The sequence below is a fragment of the Nyctereutes procyonoides genome, unplaced genomic scaffold (assembly GCF_905146905.1).
Source record: "Nyctereutes procyonoides isolate TBG_1078 unplaced genomic scaffold, NYPRO_anot_genome, whole genome shotgun sequence".
Classification (NCBI taxonomy): Eukaryota; Metazoa; Chordata; class Mammalia; order Carnivora; family Canidae; genus Nyctereutes; species Nyctereutes procyonoides.
This window is the reverse complement of record NW_026575044.1, coordinates 30,224,847-30,243,777: the sequence shown is the minus strand read 5'-3', so window position 1 is coordinate 30,243,777 and position 18,931 is coordinate 30,224,847. Positions and strand designations below refer to the sequence as shown.

Below are 18,931 nucleotides of genomic sequence, written 5' to 3'. Positions count from 1 at the left end.
TTAAAAAATTTCTTTCTGGATAATATCTATACTTATGTAGTATTTAACACTACCTATTTAATACTATTTATAATAGCTGTACTTATGAATATGTTTTTGTGTTTTTTTAAGTAAGCTTTATGTCCAACATGGGTCTTGAACTGTCATATGCTTTGTCAACTGAGCTGGCCACGTACCCCTGTTGTACTACTTTTTATTATTTTTCTCCCTTTCCAGGCAAAGCAGTAACCAAAATAGCTCTTAGCTCTCCCATTAAGTACTGCACACATGCACATGCATATTATGATCAATTCTTTTTTTTTTAAGAGTCTATTTATTTATTCATGAGAGACACAAAGAAACAAGCAGAGACACAGGCAGAGGGAGAGGCAGGCTCCCTGTGGGGAGCCTGATGTGGGACTCGATCCCAGGACCCTGGGATCACAACCCAAGTCAAAGGCAGATGCTTAACCATTGAGCCACCCAGGCACCCCCATTATGATCAATTCTGAAAGACCATGACTTCCAATGTTGTTTTTTGTGGGGGAGGGGAGGTCCAGGTAGTACTTAAACATCTTTCCATAAATCTTCTTGGTTTATTTGTTTTCTTGGGTGTTTATTCACTAAGCACACAGACTTCTGTGTATTTCTTTGTACAAATTTCCTGAGGTTCATTGATCAATTCTTTGAATATAATTGAACGATGTCTTAATGATTAATGCTGGATGGATGTGATAGCATATTAAAACTTTATAAGTAATAGACTAGAGGTATTAAATATTTATGTATGCATAGCATAGGAAGTCAATCCAAGTCCAGTCAGCTCTATGGATGCTGTAAACTTGTATTCCATACACTTACCCATTTGTGCCTTTGAACCTTTCTTTGGCTTTCTTCTTTTTTTTTTTTTTAGAAAAACTGTGGTAATATATATATATAAAATATATTACTTTAAACATTTTTAAGTATACAGGTCAGTAGTGTTAATTAAATACATTCACATTGCTGTGCTGAATCTTTTAAAAAAATATTTATTTATTCACGAGAGAGAGAGAGGACAGGCAGAAGGAGAAGCAGACTCCCTGTGGAGAACCTGATACAGGACTCCATCCCAGGACCCTGGGATCATGACCTGAGCTGAAGGCAGACACTAAACCACTTAGCCACCCAGGTTCCCTGCTGTGCTGAATTTTTAAATGGCATCTCTATTGTGTATGTTTGAATAAACAGTCAATCATAGTATTTTGTAAAAAAAACAAACTGTACTGATTTCAGTATTCTTTCAATCATTGCTGATTTCATACAAATTCACACACACAAAACAGCTGTTAGAAGTATTTAAAAAAATCTTTTACAAATACAATATGCCACAAAAGACAATATTAAATTTTAATACTTGATAAAATCTTTAAAAAATCATAAAAAATTTTTATGCTTGATTTATTAGCAAATGCAAAGTTTTCTCTCAGGAGAGTTTAAAAGTATTAACTTCAGCTTAGTTCACAATCTCAAGGTCCTGGGATCGAGGCCCACCTCGGGCTCCCTGCTCCATGGGGTGTTTCCTTTCTCTCCCTCTGCCCCTCCCCACCATTTATGCTCTCTCTTGTTCTCTCTCTCTCTCAAATAAATAAAATCTTTTTTTTTAAAGATTAACTTTCCTTTCTAAATAATTTTTTTACATTTAGCTAATTTTACATAGAAGTTTTAAGGAAAGATTTAAATCCTATCAAGACAAGAATCAAATAGGATTTGATTAACTTCTGACCAACGAATCTTGGTATGTTTATTTTAGTTTTTAAAGATTTTGTTTATTTGTCCATGAGAGACACAAAAAAAGGCAGAGACACAGGCAGAGGGAGAGAGGTAGGCTCCTCACAGGGAGCGTGATGTGGAACTTGATCCCAGGACACCAGTCGGGATCATGCCCTGAGCTGAAGGCAACCTCTCAACCACTGAGCCACCCAGGCGTCCCAAATCTTGGTATGTTTAAAAATGAACATGTTTTCACAAATTTTCAAGGTAAGTTCAAGTTGTCTCGAGGACTCTTAGACTAAGCTACTGAAGGGCTTAGAAGTTCTAAATATTTTCGAATACAAGCATAATTTAGATAGTAAAGAATGTAACAGGGCACAAAATTTATCCATTTTACCAATAAAAGCAAAGAAAGTGGACTATAGCAGCTGTATTCTAGAACTGGAAGGATGACTTGGCTTCGCCGATCAAATGGGCAGAACTGTTGCTCCAATAAAGAGGCTGTCTTAGGCATTTCCCCCTTTCCTGAGGAGTGTGGGTGGAGTGACTCATCCACAAAGACACTGTTGCATTCTTGGACCAAGATACCCAGCAGTCTGTTTTTCACATAGAGTGGATTTCTAACAAGCAGGCATCTTGCCCCCAAAATATTGAAATGTTTACAGAATATGACTTAGTTGGACTTCCTGCTGAAATGAGGTTAATGCTTTCAATGTGAACACTTTCTAGAATGTTGTAGCATAATTGTGCATGTTGCTGAAGAAAACACAGCAGATTTATAGACAAAAAGCTTGAGCCTCGGTGACACTGCTTCTCTGGTAAATCCCTCTTCCATAGCAAGTCTAGCCAAAGGAGTTCACTCACTCTGGAGCTGGGGATACAACTGTCCCTTTAAGAATGTAAAACAAAAACAGCACAATAAACATTACTGAGCTTTCCTCTGATGAACAAAGATCAATAAATACCTATGGGCAACATTCTACCCATCAATTTTCCCTGCATGTACTGATAGAGATAGTCTGCAAAGGATGAAATGCGCCTGAGTTGATGTCAGGGCATACTCTGGAAGTTTCTCTTTTTCTTTAAATGTGAGGTATTTGGGACACCTGGATGGCTCAGTGGTTGAGCATCTGCCTTTGGCCTAGGGCGTGAACCTGGAGACCCGGGATCGAGTCCCACATCGGGCTCCCTGCATGGAGCCTGCTTCTCCCTCTTCCTATGTCTCTGCCTGTGTCTCTGCCTCTCTCTATATATTTCTCTCTGTCTTTCATGAATGAATAAATAAAATCTTTAAAAAATAAATAAATAAATGTGCGGTAGTAGTGGTGTCCAGTGCCTTCTGCTTGTTCTCACAAGTGGAGCATTCAGCCTCACAGAAGAGAGGCCAAACAACTGTTACATATTAGAGAATAAACTGCAAATTAAAAAGAAAATTTTTAGATCTGCCTTGACAGTTGTTCTAGCACAAGATAACGTTAACATGGTAGCCTGTTGGAGAGTCAGGTCAGCTACAGCACATGTAGTTCTCAAAAAGACCAGTTTTGGTCTCTTGACACTAACCCATTAGGGGGATGGAACTCTCCTATGAGGCACAAAGGGGAACTTGCTGTATACATAATGACTTGAGAGTTATATGATTTCAGTGAGGATAAATATTTGGTTCTTCTAGAACTACCTTCACGTTGAACGTTATTTCCTCCATGACGTATACGCGTTCCGGAAATGCTTTAGCCACCTCCTCCACACTGTTGAAATATTGCACTGGTTCCTTTATATCTCGGTCTTGTTCCAGCAGCTTGAATTGCCCTAAAACACACGATAAACAGAAGAGATATGAGATGTTTATGCTGGACAGCTGTCATCGTGGCGACAGCATCCCCTTTCCTCACTCCCACTCTTATTTTTTGAAGGCTTCTGATCATTATCATTGGATGAAAAAGTTACCAGGGCACAAGGTTTTCTTCAACTAGAATATATATCGAAAAATCAGTTTAAAAACAAAAAACAAACATATATTTTTTCTTTTTCATCTTTTGTTCACATCAAGAGTTTATTGCCAGCTAACCAAAATCAAACTGAATGGATGAGTATTTGTAATTTGTTCTCAGAGTGGAAACTTACTCTGTGACAAATGATTGCTTATTTTGTTCTTCACAGTAATCACCTTGTCGTTTAGTTATTATAAACGCCCACATGTGTGATATTCTAAAATGAAGGCTGAGCGACCTGGAGGAGCTAATTTTTTAAAAAATTAGTATCTAAAAGTTTTGCAGGTAGGATCAAATAAGAGAGTGGACCTTTGGCTCTCACAGAATTGATATTCTTGCTTTCAACAATATGTGGGCAATGCTGAGGGCTTGTGAGCTGCTATAATTTGTGGTGTTGTCGCCGTGCAACTGTGAAGCCTGAGCAGAGCTAGACTGGGCCAGGGGATGAGCCTCCTCCCAATGAGTGAGCCTGGAGATGAGCCAGTTGGCATCTGGAGCAACATGTGGCTTCGTTCTTTCTTTTTTATTGCTCTGTATGAAGTTCATGAGAGAATATACCATCATGGTAGCCATAATTTGGGAGATTTGAATGTACTCCTAAAAATTTCAAGGATCTATTATTGTTAATATATTCTCAATATTTATGACACTTCTGCTCCATTCCAAAGGAGTTATTTTCAGTTTAGAATAAAAGACCCTATGTAATCAAGCCAAAGATGTAGTGTTTCTTGGTGGGCTTTTTTTGAACATTGTTTACAATATAACACTGGAGAAGGACTTAAAAGCTACAATGAAGTAGACCTCTCAGCACTCAGCACGTGTCTCTGGGGCATCAGGCAGAAATAGGGAAACTTTCATTCATATTCTCAGGATATTTATTTATTTATTTATTTATTTATTTATTTTTAGCATCTATTAGGGGGAGACATTACCCTAGATGCTGGTGAGAAGTCAATAAATAGGCCAGATAAAAACCTCTATCTTCCTGAATCTTACATTGTAGCAGGAGACAATGATAAATACAATAAATGACTAGGTATATAATAGGTCAGAAGAAAAGAAATATTATTAATAGAGCTAGTGAAGGGATAGAGAATGTAGGGTAGTAGGGCCAGAGTAGTAGGGCCGAGAAGGTGGCCTTTGATGTCACTGGGAGGTGTGTTCTCAGAATTCTAATCACAGGCAATAGTCCAGGCAAAGACCTGCAGGTGGACACAGGTGGCTGCCCACTTGGCATGCTACCAGTGTGGCTGGAGTGGGGTGAGTGAAAGGTTAAGAGGGAAGAGAAAGTCTGAGAAATAACCCACGGTCAGATTTTGTACAGCTTTGAAGACTTGTAGCTCTTTATCTGAGTGGGATGGAGAGCTGCCAGGAGGTATGTGTGAAGAGGTGACCTAACCAATGTTATAGAAGGACCACCCTGGCTGCTCTTTTCAGAACACACTGTGACAGTGCAAGGTGCAGAGGCAGACAACAGTTATGAGGCTCCTATAACAGTCCAGGTGTGAGATGGCAAGGGTTTGGAAAAGGTGAGAAAGTGTTATGAATTTGGACCAAGCAGCTGAAGGAAGCAGATCTGGACAGATGCGTGTAAGATCAGGGGTTCAGTCTGAGATATCTACTAGGCATACAGAGATATTCCAAAAGCTCTTAGATGAACATGTGTGTGGAGCTCAGAGAGATGTCTGGCTAAGACAGTAAGTCTAGGAGTCATCAGCACACATATGATCTTTAAAGCCATGGCACTTTAATGATGATGAGCATGGGCTTAAGTGTAGACAAAGAAGAAGGCTAAGGTTTGAGTCCCAAGAGACTAAGAAAGAATGGCTGGGGGAGTAAGATGCAAGTCCAGAAGGGGTGCATTCAAGAAGCCAGTGATTCAAGCACTTCAAGGAGCAAGAGTAATGTCACATGATGCTTACAGGACTCCGAAATGAGCTGGCAACTGTCAGGTTTAGCAATTTGTATATTTAACTGAGGACTTCAACAGAAGCAATGGAACAGTTGAGGTTGAGCCTGACAGAGCTGGATTTAAGAGAGACTGAGAAGGGAGAAGTGGGAATAACAGGAATGGACAGCAGGTGACGTCTGGGGAGTTTTGCTCTGAATGGGTAGAGACACAAAGTAGTAACTGAAGAGAGCACGATCAAGGGAGTGTTTTTGTCTTCCTTAATATGATGGCTACTGATAGGAGTGACCAATGCGGGATGTTTGTGGGCAGCGGAGGGGATACAGAAGCGGAGGGGCTGGCCCTCAGTGGGAGCTCACCTGTGAGAGCTCAGTGGAAGCTGGTGGAAGCTCTACTTTATTGCTTCAATATTTCCAGCAAAAGTTGGAAGGAAAGCATCACTTATAAGATTGAGAGACAAGGTGTAGAAGGGCTAAGGGAAGAGGAGAAGACTGTAGAAAAATCCACTGGGAGTAGATGACACACCATGACTGCTGGACAATTGCCAGTTTCCACTTGAGGATCATGGTCATGAATTAAGAGTGAAACCCAATGTGCAACACACAGGGGCTGGCACAGAGTGGGCAGAGATTTGGATCCTACCAGGACTGTAAACCTGCCAAGTGAGTATGAGGCCTGAAGGAGGGGCAGAGGAGGCAGGATGTATGCAAGAAAGCAAATATAATGACTGTCTGTGGGGATCCCTGGGTGGCACAGCGGTTTGGCGCCTGCCTTTGGCCCAGGGCACGATCCTGGACACCCGGGATCGAATCCCACATCGGGCTCCCGGTGCATGGAGCCTCCTTCTCCCTCTGCCTATGTCTCTGCCTCCCTCTCTCTCTCTCTCTCTCTCTCTATCATAAAATTAAAAAAATAAAATTAAAAAATAAAAAAAATATAATGACTATCCGTGGAACCTGAGTTGGACCCAACATCTTGGGAGGGAGGAATAAGGGTGAAAAGTAGCGGAATCAATGGATAGTGGGTTCTGGTGGAGTTGAATTTCTGGAGCGAGTGACCTCAAGAGTCAGGCAGAGGAGAGGTCAGAGTGGCAGGCATGCAATTTGAGATAATGGAAATACATGGTGGCTGGTGATGATGCCATCTAGGAGGCAACCATGGAGGTAAAGGTTGAAGTAACGAGAAGCTAGAGAAAATAAGAGGCCAGGGGTATTAGAAGCATCATATGTGTATGCACTGAAATCCCCAAGAATGAAGAGAGGAGGAATGCTAGAGGGGAAGGCAATGAAGCAGGAGTGAAAATTATGGAGAAATGAGGAGGGATCCTAAGTGCAGTAGATGCGGTAACAGGTGAGAGTCTGAGGACGAGAGATTAAAGCTGAGAGTTTCTAGGGAGGGGAGAGATGGAATGGTCAAGGGAGCAGTGAGGAACACAGAGAACACTTACATCCCTTCAACTTCGGAGGAACAAATGGAGCTGCCACCTGAGAGGGCTTCAGGGAAGTGGTATTTTCAGGGCATACCCAGCTTAGGATTTAACAAGGTAAATGTAATTTCAGAGAAGAGTCTAAGGACATAGGGATTTTGCTGGTGATGGACCTTGAAGGGAGAGTTTTCAGCAGTTAAGGGATGGGCGACGAGGACAATGTAGAGGATGCACCTAGATATGATGGAACAGGTCATACACCTTTTAGAAATATGGAGGAGTATGAGCGAAACATTTAAAAATACAGCCAATATGTCAGATTATACCTTTCACAAAAAATAACACAATTATTAAAAATTTTAAGAAATTAAAGCAATATCAGTACTACTTACTTAAACAGATTCTGCCTCCATAACAAATTAAACTTCTCATTTGTCTCTAATCTACTTGGTCCTTGTACAAATTCTTTTTTTTTTTTTAAGATTTTATTTATTTATTCATGATAGTCACACAGAGAGCGACAGAGAGGCAGAGACACAGGCAGAGGGAGAAGCAGGCTCCATGCAGGGAGCCCGATGTGGGACTCGATCCCGGGTCTCCAGGATCGCGCCCCGGGCCAAAGGCAGGCGCCAAACCGCTGTGCCACCCAGGGATCCCTACAAATTCTTCATAATTATGGAGTATCTCCAGTTTCATCTCCCTGTATTTTCTGACATTCCCCCACGCGACTAACTTAGAATGTTTGCCTCGCATTTCATAATGGATTTGACTATTTTTCTGTTCTTACAAAATGAGGCTGAGTTAGGCTAAGGCCAACTTAGGGCAAACTCTGCTGCTGACAGGTTTTAGAATACAGACAAATGACTAATCCACCTGAGCTTTGTTTCCTCACCTGTAAAATGGAGAGAGTTCAAAAGGCTGCAGAGGCTGCAGTGAGGAGTGACTGAGAGGATTTTCAATACTTAGCACAACTAACCATTTAGCAACCCTCGGCTCCCTTTCTGGAAGTTTTCAAGATGCACAGAGATTTTTCTTTTCTCCTTTCTGGCTTGCTCTTGTGGGATACATTTTCTAGCGCAGGATGACTAAAGCAAAGGACATCACACAATCCTTTGTGTTTAACATGCCTGACTATCCTGCTTTCCAAAATATCTAAACCAATTTATATTTCTATCGGTAGTCAATTTATATTTTTTCTATCTGCAGAATGGAAGAAGGTCCTAGTTGGACTACAATCTTGCCAGCAGTGAGTATTCTTTTTTTTCTTAGAGATTTATTTATTTATTTTAGAGAGAATGAGAGAGAGGGAGCATGAAAACACGAGCAAGCGTGGGGAGGGGCCGGGGGAGAGGGAGAGAGAAACTTTAGCAGTCTCCTCTCTGAGCTTGGAGCCAGACATGGGGCTTGATCTCATGACCCTGATATTTATACTTTCGAGTTTCATTAGCACCAAATTCAACATGTCTGAACTCAGGGAAACATAATACCTCGCATGCAATAGGCATTTAATAAATGTTCATTGAACAAAAGACAGAAAATTACTTTAGTCCCAAGACTAGCAAACAATGAAGCAACATATTAGTAACTACAGGTTTTCAAAGTTATAAATAACAGGTGAACTGCACGACTATATGCAAGGTTTGTCTGTTTCTGAACATTAGCGGAATGTTTTCACTCATCAGGGAAAGAAAGCTATGTTGTGTTACTGGTCTACTTAAAAAATATTTTCGGAAAAGTGCACAGACCCTCAGGTAATACTTTTTAGGAACCAATTCAACCAAAGAATAGATTAGATAAGCAGTTGAGGTTATCTTCCAGGATGAAACAAACAATGTTTGAGCATTAGAATGTAATATACAGGAGCACAAAAGTCATTTTCAGTGAGAACTCAAATTTATAGGTCCATTTGGTTAGAATGTCCAGAACCATCTGACAAAGATACCAATTTCTGCCAACATTTCCGGTTTCTGTAATAATCTGTTAGAAGAATAGGAAAATAAATTGTAGATTTGTAATCTGAATACAATTCAACTATCATTAAACCAGGTAAATAGTTTATGAAAACCTACAAATGATACCATCTTTCCATGAGTTCATAATACTTTAGTTTAAATTTGTGATCAGTATTTTAGAAAAATTTTCCTAATGGGATAGGAGGATCTGCATGTATGCCAAACAGTCATTAAGTGGTCTGCAGATGTTCAATCTCTGAGCTAAGATATGACCTGAAAGCACACATGCCTATACTAAATTCCATTCCATCCCTTCAGAAATGCATTCAGAGGCCAAGGGTATGCCACTGCACCCTCACTCTTCTGAATCAAATGAGACATCAGCCTTTAGAATTAGTGCTGCCTAACGGAAATATAGTATGAGCGACACATGCAACCATGTATTTTCTAGTAGCCATATAAAAAAAGTAAAAAGGAGGTGACATTAATTTTAATTTTAATGTTTTATTTAAACCAATACATCTAAATAAGAGAACTGCTAATGAGATATTTTATCTTCTTTTTTGTATTGTTGTTGTTGTTATTATTATTATTATTATTATTATTATTATTATTATTATATTATCCCTTGTATTAGGTCTTTAAAATCCTGTATCTGTTTTACACTGGGGCACATCTCCATTCACACTAGCCACACTGTAAGCATTCAACAGCCACACGTGGCTAGTAGTAGCTGTGTCAGTGTAGGTCCAGAACATCTCTGCATTCCCTTAAAATTGTGGACATTGTTCGAGTCCTATATTGGGTGACAGGGTCTTCTCAAGGAAAAAAAAAAGTGTCTCCTGACAAAATAGAATGTTTCCTCTCATGAAATAAGAGCTTTTGAATTCCTATCCTTTGTTTTCCTTGCCCTGTTTATCATGATTGCCGATAATTTGGTTCATATAATAGAGCCTGAGATTACTGATAGAACTACCTCTGTCCCTTTTAATATTATTTTTCTGCTCTCCCAAATTAGGGGCTTGACCTTTAAGCAATTCTTTTGTTCTTTTTCTATGGTGTCTGTGATCTTATACTAGCAGTTGCCTCAGATATATTCTGGCTTATGGACCAAATGAATAATCATCTTTGGTATGGTGGTTGTGTCAATATTTATTTATTTATTTATTTATTTATTTATTTATTTATTTATTTATTTTTAAAGATTTTATTTATTTATTCATGATAGTCACACAGAGAGAGACAGAGAGGCAGAGACACAGGCAGAGGGAGAAGCAGGCTCCATGCAGGGAGCCTGACGTGGGATTCGACCCCAGGTCTCCAGGATCGCGCCCCGGGCCAAAGGCAGGCGCCAAACCGCTGCGCCACCCAGGGATCTCGGTTGTGTCAATATTTAGTTGAATAATTTTTTCTTAAAGATTTTATTTCAGAGGGACAGCGCGAGTGAGCTGAGCAAGGGGAGAGGCAGAGAGCAAAAATCTCAAATAGCCTCTCACTGAGGACAGAGCCCCACTTGGGGCTTGATCTCACCACCCTGAGATCATGACCCAAGTTGAAAGCAAGAGGTGGATGCTCAACCAATTGAGCCCAAGGTGCCTCTCAGCTGAATAAATTCTAAACTTCTAGTCTCACAGGTGTGTGCCACCTATGTTGAACAGAAAGAACTTAGAATCACATACACATGGGAACACTTATAAGAGAACTACTCTAAGACTGATTAACATACACAGATGAAAGAAAAATAATAAGAACAGCTAAATATGACCAAATGTTTTAACATTTGAACATATTGTATATCAGAAAAATAGACTCCTTTCATTCATTCTTTTAACTGTTCATTGGGTATCTAACAGTCAGCTGACTTCTTTGTCCTTTCTTCCATATAGTTCCTTCAGAATGTTCTGGAAGATTTTAGTTTCCATGTTTCTTTGTATACATATATTATTTTAAGCATTTTCCTGATCATATGTTTAATGATTTTACATTTCTTATACCCCACAAATGCCTTCAGAATCTAAATATACCCAATTTATTTTTTTTAAGATTTTTATTTTTAAGTTATCTGAATGGTCTCAGTTGCAGCTACTCCTCTCTGGTGATGTCTCTGGAAAGCAGTCATAGATGATATTGAATTAAAACTGGAACAGCTGTGTTCCAACCAAACTTTATTTACAAAAACAGGTAGAAGGTCAGACTTGGGCCTCAGGCTGCACAGTTTGCAGATTTGTGTCCCACTGGAAAGAATGCAAAGTATGGATCAGGGTCGTAGCAAGAGGACAGGACATCAGAATGACAATGACCTGTCCTTGTACTCCAGCACTGAGGTCTTTCATAAGGTACACATCCTAAGTTGACCCATGTTTATCTTAGAATAGTAGTTTTTCTTTTCGATAGGAGTCTAAAATGAGAAAGTGTAAGCTGCAGAAGTGGACTGTATGAGAAGAGTCCAAATGACCACCAGCAAACATGAGTGGCTACATTCTTTTACTTGTATTTTACAAGACCAATTTTCTACGAATTTTTACTAAGCTCCTCTTCTTTTACAAAAGAATATGATGCTCGCAGATGAGTCAACTTTAAATACTCTGGGAAAGATGCTGAGCTCTTGCATTACCATATTCTCTGAGACTGCTATGGCCTGTCAGAGTCAAAGCCTGGAGACAATCTAAAGAGTGAAGAGCCAGCTCCCTGCCAAAATGTGAAATCGATTTACATAGCACATATTCCCACAACCCCCACACGAAGGAACTAATTTTTTAACAGACCATTTCATGAATAACAGAGTCTTTGTGCCACCAAATAAAAACATTTGGAGATCATCGAAACATCTGTCCTGAGATGTTACTGTCAAACTCTGGTCCCGGAGAGGGAGGAAACTGCATTGTTTTTCAACAGCTTTGATGATTTCATAAAATGTCTCTTTTGAGAACTGTTCTATCTGCAGAACCCAGAAACTCGCAGGAACTAACTCAACACCAATGGCACGCACATCTTAACTAAATTTACGATAGTATTTAAAGAGCAAGGATTGGTATTAACTGTACTGCTTTCACGGTATAGTTTCTAAAACTACATTGCATAATTAGTATATGTTGACAAGAAGTAACCGTTATCCAGAAAATATCCATTTCGGTGGGTGTGTCTTTCAAGATAATCAGTGATTGACCTCAGAATGGATGAGGTATTAAGCATATAGTTAAGAGGCTTTGAGTCCTGGAGGCATTTAAGTTTCTGGTACCCGTAGGATGCTATCGAGGCTATGACACATTCTTCTTTACTTGGAGGGAAAAGGTCATTTGTCAGAAATGAAAATGGATGCTAATTAAGAAGAGACAGCAATAATGCTGAGATGCATAGAAACAACAGGTAGAGTTAGAGGTGGTCAAATTCAGGTCCATCATGTTTGTTACTGGCTGAGAAGTTATGGTCAAGGATGAGTGGAAAATAAGTTCCATGCCACTGGCGAAGTTGGGGGTCCCTGTGATTCATGCTTCCCGGGTCCTCATCATTGCTGCTAATGAGCACCGACTGTGGTAAATCTTTCATAGCTCAGGTTTTACTGTTCACCACCCCTTCAGCACAGTGGTCAACTTTATGTGTGTAAATAAAAAGAAATGGAATGAGAGCTGAGGCCTCTCTAGTATCCATCTGTGGGCCCATAACTCATGAGAACAACAACATGCTACTGGCATTTCCTTCATTCTGGGAGCAGAAAAACATTGCACAAATTGGTGCAAAGCGATAGAAAAGAAAGCAAAAGCAACAAAAATGGCATCAGAACACCAAAGCAACCTTAGAATAACTAAAATGAGCAGAAATGGCTAAGAAAAAGGAAATGTGGAATGTTGAAATGCCATGACCATGTCTATGTTATTCAGTGTGGCACCCCCAGCACTGCACCACACATGGCATACAGTAGGTGCTTATTAAATAGTGAATGAATGAATACATATATTCCCCTCTTATCTCTTTCAGAAACAGGCCACCAACATTAAGTTAAAGCTCTAAGGTTAGTTGTGCAAATAGAATATCATCTAAATGATTCAAATAACTGGATTTTAAAACCAATGGGCCATTTCCAAATATTAAGAAATGAACAATTATCAAGTCGTAGAAATAATAAACTAGTTGCCATTTTTCAGGCAGCAAATAAACCTGGGCAGGAATCTGCACTTATACTCAAGCTTTAACTGTCCACCTACTCTTCTATTTTTATCTTTACGTATGCATGCTAGCTAGAGTTTCTATAGGATTGAAATGTAGAAGAAGGATTGCCAGAGAAAAGATTCACATCTTGTTATTTTCAACTGCATCAACCAATATAATGCCCTTTAACCACTTTATGTAAAAGTTCACTTCCACCAACAATGCATGAAAACTCATTTATCTAAACTTTTCACCAAAACTGTTAGTGTTAGGGATGCCTGGGTGGCTCAGCAGTTGAGTGGCTGCCTTAGGTTCAGGGCCTATCCCTGGGTCTGGTCTGGGATCCAGTTCTGCATCAGGCTCCCTATAGGGAGCCTGCTTGCTTCTCCCTCTGCCTATGTCTCTGCCTCTCTCTGTGTCTCTCATGAATAAATAAATAAATCTTAAAAAACTGTTAGTGTTAGTGAACGACTTAGCTTCATTTTTCCTGAATAGGTGGAGAGTTTTAAGATTACTTAAATGCAATTGCCAAAAAATTCACATAGTACCAGAGGGGAGAGGATGAAAGGGAGTCTCCTTCCCAATATTATTCTCAGATCTCTGCAGAGGCAGGGCTGTCATGCTTTTGTACATCCATCCAGAGATAGTATCTGATACAATCCCTCTATACACATGGTACTACACTCTTTCAAAACAAATGGAAGCATTCTGCAGAGTTATTTCATTATTCCATAAAAATCTGTCTCATTCTAAGAGCTGGACCCCATGCAAATAACATAGCTAATTTAACCAGTCCCCTGTTGTTGGATATTCAGATTTATTTCAGTCTTTTGCACCCAGGGATGCTAAAGTTAATATCCTTGTACCAAAGGCATTGCATGCTTAATTCAAGTATACTGGTGGGAAAATGCCTAATGTGGAATCGTTGGGCCAAAGGGTAAGTGCATTTTTATTTTTACAGATACTGCGGAAAAACCTTCATAGAGATTGTGCTCACTTATATTCCCACCAACAATGTGGTTCTCAAACCTTTCCTAAGACTTCATTACCAACTTTTTTTATCATTGCCAACTTGATAGACGAAAAATAGTTATCTTAGTGGAATTTTAATTGCATTTTTCTATCATAAACATGGATCTCATTTTTAATTTATATTTCACATTCTGTGAATTTTCTTTCTATTATCAATTTTAGAAATTTCCCTTAATATTGCACATAATTAAAAAAATAACACAAACTTGAAATCCTATAACACAGCATTTCCTATTCTGAGATCCAATTCCTACATCGTTTCTACTTAGTTCCTAAAATTATGATGGTTCAGGGAGGTGGGAGTAGAAATGGAACTGGGACAAAAGGAGGGTAAAAAACAAACATCAACCCAAAGCCTCAAAATATATAACCACAGAGAATAGGAATTAAAGCCAAAGAACAGAAAGAAATATTAACTGAAATGTGGTAAGTCTCACCATAAATTATCTGTGGCCATTTGTATTTTATTTCTCCATCTAATTATACAACACAAAATAGTCAGACCAGTAGTTTCAATCCTGAAATTCCATTCTTGAATTTAACTAGACCTGGATCAAAATGGCATCATTGTATTTCACAGCATGCAAGTGGTTCCCTATATTTTTGAAGATGGGAAAAATGCATTTTTCATTGTATCTGATTGGCCAGTTGCCTCTTCAGAATTATCAGAAATTTTCTGGGGCACAATTATCATAAACACGATGGAACCTGTAGATTTGAACATGACTGCTGACAAGTTAATGTGGAAATCTTGGGGTCATCTTCATCTTTCTTTTCCTCTATTCATTTTCCCCCAAGTCTTGCCCTTTGGACCTCTGCAATCACTCTGCCCTCAGCACTCCTGGCTACTCTTCCAGCTTCGATTCTCATCACTTCATACTGGTATTATAGCTTCAGGTGTTAAGCCCATTCTCATTTTTGCCCTTCCAGTATCATTTTGCTCATCTTAAAACAAAACCTGAATGGGTTTCATCTCACTCAAGTTTTCACTGCTCCCTTGTAGAGTAAGTAAACGTATAATAAGCCTTCAATTTCTCGCCCTAATCAGGCTCCCCTGCCTTAGTTTTCAAGTCTCTCCATAAACTCACTCCACTCTGCTTCTGCAAGCATTTCCCCCACCACCTGTGCGACCAATACTCATTTTCTCCCTCGCTGCCCTTGCTTTTTTTCTCAGTCTGTGCTAAACTATGGATCCTTTGAGTGCCACTGGAAGTTCTGTGCATGACCATCTTTCCTCCCTTATTCAATTTCTCCTTCTCTCTCAGCTCTCCCAAGGGAACCTCTCTATCATCCTGGCTCCAAGGACCGCCTAAAGGCTGATAACACACTAACCTTCCCTCCAGCCAGACCTCACCTGAATTCCACATCACTGCTACCCCATACCTGCTGTGTATCTTCAACAACTCTCCCACAAAGATCTCAAAATTGACACACACAAGACTGAACTCATCTTTGTATTTCTTGAGCCAAGCACCCATCCAAATGAGAACTCTGGGTGGTCATCCTCGACTCCTCTCTTTTCCTAATCTCTTACATCTAACTATTAATCCAACTCCTTCCCCCCTTTTTTTTTAAGATTTTATTTATTTATTCATGAGACACACACACACACACACACACACAGAGAGAGAGAGAGAGAGAGAGAGAGAGAGAGAGAGAGGCAGAGACACAAGGCAGAAGGAGAAGCAGGCTCCACGCAGGGAGCCCGATGTGGGACTCGATCCCAGGTCTCCAGGATCACACCCTGGGCTGAAGGTAGTGCTAAACCACTGAGCCACCCGGGCTGCCCTCCTTCCTCCTTCCTGTTATCAATCAATTCCTTTCTATTTCCACCATGACTGTAAGTTCCCAAATGCATTATCTCTCACTTTGGCCAATTTTCTAGTGGATTGCTTTGCCCCCTGACTCCCATTCTAGGAAACTATTCCTTACACTACTGCTTAAAATTAAAATCTAATATTTTAAGTGAGGATGATTTGCAAAGTATTTATTTACAACGCGACTCTTGCTAAGGGTGTGGGGGGGGGGGGCTGCAGGAGAGGCACAGTGATAACGTGGAAATCGTATCAGAGAAATACCACCCTGGGTGTGCAGGGACAAGGAGAGGTACTAGTTACTGGAAGGAGAAAGTGATGTAAATAAGGTTGCCTTGAAAAGGGGAGATGCAGCTGTTCCTTGGTGATCTTTTAAGGGAGGAAGCCAGAAAATTAAAGACCTTGACCTCACTCTCTTCCTGTCCATCTCCTGCTGGGGCTATCTGTCCACTGGCTGAACTTATCTGGAAATCAAAGAGCAGGAGGGGCTGGTGATTTAGCCCTACAGGTCAGCTCTGGAATGGAGGCCGTAGAGAATGGATTGGGATGTGTGCCCCTCCATCCTCTGACTCTCCATCTACTTTAACTTCTTAATGAATACAGAGGCCCTCCAAGATCTGGCCCTCACTTTCTTCTCATCATCTAGATCCATCCATTGTGAACCATGACTCTTCTCATACTGAATTCAGTATATGGACTGCCTCTCCTCTATTCCCTGGCTCAGCCACTCTATTTATCCAAAATCAATTCACTCATCACCTACTCTATAAAAAATCTTATCTCAAGTATATAATTGACCATAGTCTTTAGTGATCTCATTATCTGTCAATAGGTTTTTATCCAAGCATGTACAATAGTTTGTTGTCCTTATTTGCTCACATGTCTGTTTGTACAGTAAATGACAACAGAAATTATGTCTTCCACTTCTCTGACAGAGACACTTGAAACACTTAATAAATACTTGCTCTGAAGAGGAGGTGTTTAGAAGCAGGAGAAATATATGTTTCTTAGAGTCTCAAAATCAAGTACTAGCATGACCAGAAAAGTCCTGTAAATTGGTAATACTGATAAAAAGGTGGAGATGGTAATCTGATAGCTCTAGCACCTGCTGATTTCCAGAGGCAGGAAATCTGGATTTTTATGGAAACATGTCCAATTTTTAATGGTTTTTAATGGTTGGCTCAAATAAAAATCTCATCTAACCCAGAGACTACTTCACATTTTTGAGAGAAGGGCATGGCTGTGGTTTGAGCAAGGGTTTATAAATCACTGATCTGGTGATACAATAAGTAAGTGGGTGAATATTGGTCAGGAAAGGTTCAAGAAAGTTAGGTGGAAAGTCTAGGCTTTTAGAATGCTTCATTTCTTTCTTAACTGGAAACAACGACCTTCACAGTGGGAGGCCTCTGTTTACAGCCTTTCACATAAGTATTTTGAGCAAACTCATGGAAGACCTATACTATTGTAGCCTTCTGTCAGGACTATCTTGAGTCCCTACTCCTATCCTGACAAACACATTCACTCTGAAAATGTAATAAATGATGGTAGTTCCTACCTGCTCCTGAATGCCAGGGTATGGTAAATGTCAGGATTGGTGATGATTAGAAGAGATAGTCACAAACTAAATGACCAGCTTTTTCATTTTTTTAAAAAAAGATTTTATTTATTTATGTGTTTGTTTAGGGCGTAAAGGGGGGATGGGCAGAGGGAGAGAGGGAATCTCCAGCAGACTTCCTGCTGAGTAGGAAGCCCGAGGTAGGCCTACTGTGGGGCTCAATCCCAGGACCCTGATATCATGACCTGAGCTAAAACCAAGAGCCAGATACTCAACAGACTGAGCCACTCAGGTAACCTTTAAATGATCAGCTTCTTATGGAAGAGACTCAACACAGGATGTAGAAAGACAAAATATTAAAGAAAGAAGAGGTCTGATCCTGTGGACCTGAGCCATCTCAGGATGCCTCTTCCCAGTCAGTCTATCTCTCTCGTTCTCTCTCTCTCTCTCTCTCTCTCACACACACACACACACACACACACACACACACACACGTTATCTCACTCAACAATCCATGAGGGAGTGGGGATTATTGGAGACTTGACCTATGAGGAAACGGAAGCTGGCGGAGACTATGGACTATGCCTTTGGTCATAGCAAGTCAATAGCAAACCCAGGATGGTAACTCACCCAAAGCCCAACTTTATTTTGCAGCTTCCCCAAACTACCAATACCTCCCTCTTCAGGATGAGGTCAACAGGGTATGGAGCTGGCTCTGCCTTGTGTGTTACTGAAACAATATCCTAAAGATAGCAGGAAGAAGGACTGCCTACTATTTATATACACAATGAATTTTTTGATTGTTTGGAGGGCTATTCAGATTGTTTGTTTAATTGCTAAAATGACACTGTCAATTGGTTAAATGATAAAATAGGTCTTTGCTTAAGTGTAACTTAAAGATATGGAAGGTATACAGTGTCACTGATAATTCACCCCATTTTGTGGAGTGAGAACCCAGCCACTCCTTTTAATCTCTAGCATTGTACTCATCAATAGTATGAAGCAGTTGCTTCTATTAAGGATCAAAAATCTATGTTTTAAAAAAATTAAGCTTCTAATAAGTAAAAAGTAACTTTATTTGAGGTAGGTTCCTTTTGGAGAAACATAAAATTATCTACATTAAAAATTAAGAATAGCAAAATAGAGCTTTAATTTAAAAAAAAAAAAAAAACCAACATGGGGCTTGAAATCATGACCCCAAGATCAAGAGTTGCATGCTCCTCTGACTGAGCCAGCCAGCTGCCCAGGCTTTAATTTTTACTTGTAGAATTTGAAATCATATAGTATAAAAAGTGAGGAAGAATAGGTCAATAGAAAAGGGGAAGCAGGAAAGAGAAAAGAAAAAGGGAGATAGGGAAATAGATTTTTTAAAATAGAT

At 39.9% G+C, this 18,931-nt stretch overlaps 1 protein-coding gene across 3 annotated transcripts in view; it reads right to left on the bottom strand.

The window, feature by feature from the left end:
* Window positions 1-18,931, bottom strand: part of GAREM1 (GRB2 associated regulator of MAPK1 subtype 1) — a 207,270-nt gene that overhangs the window by 39,284 nt on the left and 149,055 nt on the right. For all 3 annotated transcript variants that reach the window (XM_055323994.1, XM_055323995.1, XM_055323996.1), the window contains exon 3: window positions 3,407-3,537. In XM_055323994.1, coding sequence (XP_055179969.1) covers window positions 3,407-3,537 — 131 coding nt within the window. The remainder of the gene's footprint in view (window positions 1-3,406; window positions 3,538-18,931) is intronic.